At 47.4% G+C, this 6,005-nt stretch overlaps 1 protein-coding gene across 1 annotated transcript; it reads left to right on the top strand.

Moving 5' to 3' along the window:
- The first annotated feature begins 2,641 nt into the window (after positions 1-2,641).
- LOC311588272 (small ribosomal subunit protein uS14-like) lies at positions 2,642-3,204 on the top strand. Its single transcript, XM_084765806.1, has 2 exons — positions 2,642-2,662; positions 2,946-3,204. Exon 2 carries the CDS (start codon positions 2,951-2,953, stop codon positions 3,107-3,109), a length of 159 nt encoding a protein of 52 aa, XP_084621932.1. The 5' UTR covers positions 2,642-2,662; positions 2,946-2,950; the 3' UTR covers positions 3,110-3,204.
- Positions 3,205-6,005: the final 2,801 nt, after the last annotated feature.

Raw genomic sequence — 6,005 nt, 5'->3', positions numbered from 1 at the left:
GGGTGACCTTCCTTCACATCGTGTGAAAGGGTTTCTCTGTAATTTCAGTTGTTAATTCTGTACAGGCAGAGAGCTAATGGCTGCCAGGATCTTGGTTCTGTGTTTTCTATGGCCTATCACCAGCTTTATATTTGTAAATTCTTGTCCTTCCACACCTGCTCAAATACTGGAAGGCCAGACAGCCCTCGATGCCTAGAGACAACCAAAGAGAAGGTCTTGGCTTCATTTTACTGCTGATTGGTTACAATAAAGAGTTGACGGTCAATTGCTGGGGCACGAAGTTGAGGTCGGAGCTTCCGGGAGAGAGAGGGATGAAGGGAGAAGAAAGCAAACTCAAGAGATTTGGAAGCAGACACCAAAGGGAACAGACGGGAGCAGAGAGGTAAAGAGCTAGCCACGTGGTAGGTTGTAGGCTACAATAGTTGGGTTAAGTTTAAACCGTAGCTGGGAGACTGCCCCAGAGAAGCTTTACGTTATATAAAAGTCTCTGTGTCCTTATTTATACAGCTGGCGGGTCCACAAAAAGCTCCCACTATAAAACCAGAATAATACAATGCTGATTTCTTCCCCTCCCCCCCATATAAGACTCTTCCCTGGGTCAAAGAGGCAGGCAGACTTACAGGAGCCTGGGATCTTCGGCGATGAACATTTTATGTTACATAGCTTCACACTTGAGCTGAGTGAAGTCCAAGTGGGAGGGTTTCCCACTGGTCTGAGGCCAGCAAGCACAGGAACATCTTAGCAACCCGGGGCTATCCTTGGCACACGCCAGCTCCTAGCAATGCGCTTAGCAACCTGTTGGCAACCCGGGCCCCCCCCCCCCCATCTATGTCAAGCTGAATGGCATACCTGCTTTGAACAATGGAAATACGTTACTCTTCTTAGCAACCCCTTGATAATGTCCCATTTCTATTCAGACACATCCTGGAACACGTCTAGGAACAATGGGTCATGGCAGATACAGCCTGAGCCATTTGGGACGTGTGCACAGTAAGACAAACTGCAGCCTCTGAATTAACTTTTAGGGAAAACTCCCTATTTACCATCTTCTGATTATGCATAGCTGGAGGTGCATATGATTAAAACAAAATGCATCACGGGAAGGGAATAATCTCAGCAGTAAAAAGATTGTATGACTTGAAAAGTGTCAATCAAAATAGAGAACCACACAAATTAGACTGCTGGTACCCAGGCTCTGCCTTCTCACAAGCCCTATAGAAAGAAGCCACAATCTGCAGTCACGGGAGGGGTGCTCTCTCGTGCTTGTGGCCCATTGTCAATGCTTGACAGCATACTTTGTCTTTTGTCTTTGTTTTTTTAATAATTTATCTTTTAACTTCATGTGCGTTGGTGTTTTGCCTGTATGTATGTCTATATGAGGGCGTTGGAACTGGAACTCTCTGGAACTCGAGTTATAGGCAGTTGTGAGCTGCCCTGTGGGTGCTGGGAATTGAACTCGGGTCCTCTGGAAGAGCAGTTGGTGCTCTTAACTACCGAGACATCTCCCCAGCCTGTTTTTTGGTTTGTTTATTTGTTTGTTTGTTTTTATGAGACAAGGTTTCTTTGGAACCCTAGCTGTCCTGGAACTGGATCTGTAGACCAGGCTTGCCTCAGCTCAGAGACCCACCTGCCTCCGCCTCTCGACCGCAAGGATTAAAGGCGTGCGCTGCTACCACTGTCTTGCTTGACAGCATAATTCTGAGCTGTACTATTTTCACTTCTGAATAAAATTTCCTTGCCATTTTTCAAATTTGTGTGGGCCTTGGTTTCAGTTCCTTGACTAAGAGGCCAAGAACCTGGAACCACCTGGCCCAGGCCACGGCCACCTGCCACAGGGTGACAGACGGTGCTCCCTATGCCACGGCCACCTGCAACAGAGTGACAGACAGTGCTCCCTATGCCACGGCCACCTACCACAGGGTGACAGATGGTGCTCCCTATGCCATGGCCACCTGCCACAGGGTGACAGACGGTGCTCCCTATGCCACGGCCACCTGCAACAGAGTGACAGACAGTGCTCCCTATGCCACGGCCACCTGCAACAGAGTGACAGACAGTGCTCCCTATGCCACGGCCACCTGCCACAGGGTGACAGACGGTGCTCCCTATGCCACGGCCACCTGCAACAGAGTGACAGACAGTGCTCCCTATGCCACAGCCATCTGCCACAGGGTGACAGATGGTGCTCCCTATGCCATGGCCACCTGCAACAGGGTGATCTGTGGTGCTCCCTATGCCACAGCCACCTGCAACAGGGTGACAGGCAGTGCTCCCTATGTATGGCTTATGCTTGCCGCTAGAGACTGCCAGAGGGCTCTTCCACTCCTGTGTGCTGGCAGCACTGAGGAGGACAAGGTTGAAACCTTAAATGACTCTGAATTAATAGTGGTAGAACAAAGCTTTGAGGAGAACCCTCCTCCTCTGTGGCATGACTGAGGGGGGCTCTGATTAAACATACCTGGCTCCTGACCCAGAGAAGGTACAGTTAATTTTGTTGTTGTTGTTTTTTCCAGACAGGGTTTCCTCTATGTGTTCTGGCACACCTCGTGGAGGGCAGGTGATGATATCATAGGTTGCTTGGCAACCTGGGGGCAGTATGCTAACATTCCTCCCTTTTCCTATAATTAAAAAAATGAGGACATGGGATTGTTTTTCATGTAAGGTAAGTTAGGTTCACTGGAAGCAGCTCTTCGCTGCCGTACAAGGGGGAAAGAGAGCGAGACAAATAGCAAGAGCAACAAAACGTCCACATTATATTGTGAAGAAGAAGGAAAAGCTCTGCCATGGAAAGTTCAGGGTAGAGAGTGGGGTATGTCAGCCATGTCCTGTAGCAGTTAGGGATCAAGGAGCGCTTGGAGCACCTGGAGATGTTTGTTGTTGATTTCAGAAGGCCTAAGAAGGTGTTTTAAGATTAATACACCTTTTTCCTCTTTGGCTGTCTGAAGGCAAAATGGGTCACCAGCAGCTCTACTGGAAATTCGACCAGGGTTCTCGTTCCTGCCGCGTTTGCTCTAACCGCCACAGTCTGATCCGGAAATACAGGCTCAACATGTGCCGTCAGTGTTTCCGTCAGTACGCGAAGGACGTAGGCTTCATTAAGTTGGACTGAGCGACCTTGGGTGGATTATTCAAGACTGTCTGCCCAGTGAAACCGATCATGCTAGCCTTTGCACATAAAGAATAAAAAAGTGAAGACCTTCAAAAAAAAAAGATTAATACATGCAAGATATACACGTTGAAGGTCTAAGAATGTGTTTTAAGAAGGGTGTGGTGGTGCATGTGTTTAATCCCAGCACTCAGGAGGCAGAAGCAGGTGGATCACTGTGAATTCAAGGTCAGCCTGGTCTACAAAGTGAGTCCAAGACAGCCAAGGCTACACAGAGAGATCCTGTCTCAAAAAAGAAAGAAAGAAAGAAAGAAAGAAAGAAAGAAAGAAATAAATACAAAACAAACAAGCAAAAAGAATGTGTTTTAAGTTGGTAAATACAAGTTATAAGGTCAACATGTCTAAAAGAATGTTTTATTTCTTCCTGTTGCTATAATATTGTTGTATTAACTGTTCAGTGTCCATACTGATCAATGGAGCTCTAATTCATTAGTCTAACTATATAAAATATTCCACTATACAGTCCCATCATAGTTCCAAGATTTCAAATTTCCTTTTGTCTTTTTTTTTTCTTAAAATGTTTCTCATTGTACTAAAATTATATCCCTCCAGTCTTCTAAGCAGAGGGAAGAAGCCTCTTTCATGATCTGTACTAATGCTAAAGTGAACTTTTCCCTTCTGCTCTACAGGAGATTTCGGTCTTCCCCATGTTACTGTTCCACAGAGGCCAGAAAGGCTTCTGCCTTCCCTAAGCTCACCTAAGAGTATTTGTGCTTTTAACACAAAGTCCTTTTCCCAAGCCTCTGCTGTGCTGTATGCCCACTGCTTTTTTCTATAATGTGTTCATGTCTAACAATGTGTGTTTCACTGGAGCTTTCAAACAGTGATGATGTTAACATGCCTAAAATTTATCTCCCTTTATGAACTTAAAAGGATTCTTGTAAGCTACAGAAAACCCATCTCTCAGGTCAAATGGAGTCCAGATAAGTACCGACTATCAATCAATAGCCTAAGTGTCTCACCTATCGCCTATCTCTGAGGGTGGGGTTCCTCCCCCTTTCCCTGGTTTCGGGACTCCCCTAACTACCCTATTGCTACAGTCTTACACCCAACACCTGCTGACCGCTGAGTCTCCTCTTCTGGTTGATGTAAATGCTTCTTGTTATTCTTACCAACCTACATCCAAACCCTCCCTCTAGAACCTTCTCCCTTGGGTGAGATCTCCCTCTGTCAGCGTGGTTCATCTCCCCCCCACCCCCATCCCCCCCACCCCTGCCCCCATAGTTCAAAACCCTAGTGCTAGGTAACCATGTCTGCTCTCAGGCCACGCCCTTGGTCTCTGACCAGCACTGACAAGCTGCTGGAACCGTTGTACCAGTCTCATCAAATTCAACCTTGCTCAGAGGACGCCCTGACAGGTCACTGACTTCTACTTTCCCCGTGAGGAGGAGTCCATTTGCTGCTTCTCCGGGCTCCTCTGTGATGCCTTCTGAGAATTTCAATCCCTACACCCACATTAAGGGCTTCTCAGCTTACATGCCTCTACAACCAAACCTAGACAGATCCAAAACTAAACTGTTGTAATTATTGCCAGCAATTAGGTAAAGTGGAAGGAAGCTCCCTATATCCAGACCTTTTCTTTGCTCTCCCATGTTCAAGCCTTTCCTAGGATAAAATGGAAGGAAGTTCCCATGTCCAAACCTTTTCTTTGCTCTCCCAAAATTTTCAAGCATTGTCAGCGTTACCTCTTTCCTTCTTTTCAAGCCTTTTCTCTTTGCTCTCCCAAGAGTTTCAAATGTACACCTAAAGGGAATTTTCTCCTTAACCTACTAACTTTGTCTTCTGCCCACATATGTGTTCCAGTATCCTGCCAGACTGCTTCTGGGACATCATCAAAGCAACTACCCACAAGTGCTCCTGTCCAACCTCAGAAATCGTGCCAGCTGGACATGCACTGTCCCTCCTAGCTGGACCTGCACTGTTCCTCCTAGCTGGACCTCCACTGTCCTCCTAGCTGGACCTGCACTGTCCTCCTAGCTGGACCTGCATTGTCCTCCTAGCTAGACCTGCACTGTCCTCCTAGCTGGACCTGCACTGTCCTCCTAACTGGACCTGCACTGTTCCTCCTAGCTGGACCTCCATTGCTCTTCCCAGCTGCAGATATTGTCACACTCTGGACGGCAAATGCAACAGCCTGTTCTTCTAAAACCTGGCCAACACTTCAGCCTTTACAACCCCTATCACTGCCCTACTGCCCATGGTGGCAGTGGCAAGGAAAACCTGTTCCAAAGCACCCATGGCTGCCGCCCAGCTCTGGTGTGGGGGGGCAAGTTTTGGAGTGAGAAAAAGGCATAGGAAAGAAAACGCTTTAATGTTTCCGGATCCATTGGGTAGCGCAATGAGACAACTTAGAAACTAGGACCCTGTTTTTGCGGGTGAGTAAAGAGAGAAATGCATTCCAGAGGTCTCTGGGGACTAGAAACGAGTTGTCACACACTGGTCAAACGTGTCGTCACACTGTTTGCCAGTGGCCAGGGCAGATGCCCAAGTGGCACGGTTCCTTCTGGTGTGCTTCAGGTCCAGGTTCTTCCAGCATTCCTCAGTCCCTACCTGCTGCGGGACACAGCTGCCCTACCCAGCCTTCTACCATGAACTCTCCAGGGCAAGGGCTTTTCCTTCCCTGTCACCGTAGGTAATCTGAACATCTTGTTGCTCTTGCTTTTTTTTCCTCTCTCTTTCCCCATTTACATGGCAGCAAAGAGCTGCTTCTAATGAACCTACATTTATATACTTTAACTTACCTTACATGAGCAGCAATCCAACTGAGGCCTTGAACTTTTCCAAACCTACTTTATTTGGGGTTCTTGAATGGTTATACCCCCTTTCCAACCCACCTACC

The sequence above is a fragment of the Acomys minous genome (assembly GCF_964271855.1).
Source record: "Acomys minous genome assembly, chromosome: 17".
In the NCBI taxonomy this organism is placed as follows: domain Eukaryota; kingdom Metazoa; phylum Chordata; class Mammalia; order Rodentia; family Muridae; genus Acomys; species Acomys minous.
The sequence above is the reverse complement of the archived record's forward strand: the minus strand, read 5'-3'. Positions and strand labels throughout refer to the sequence as shown.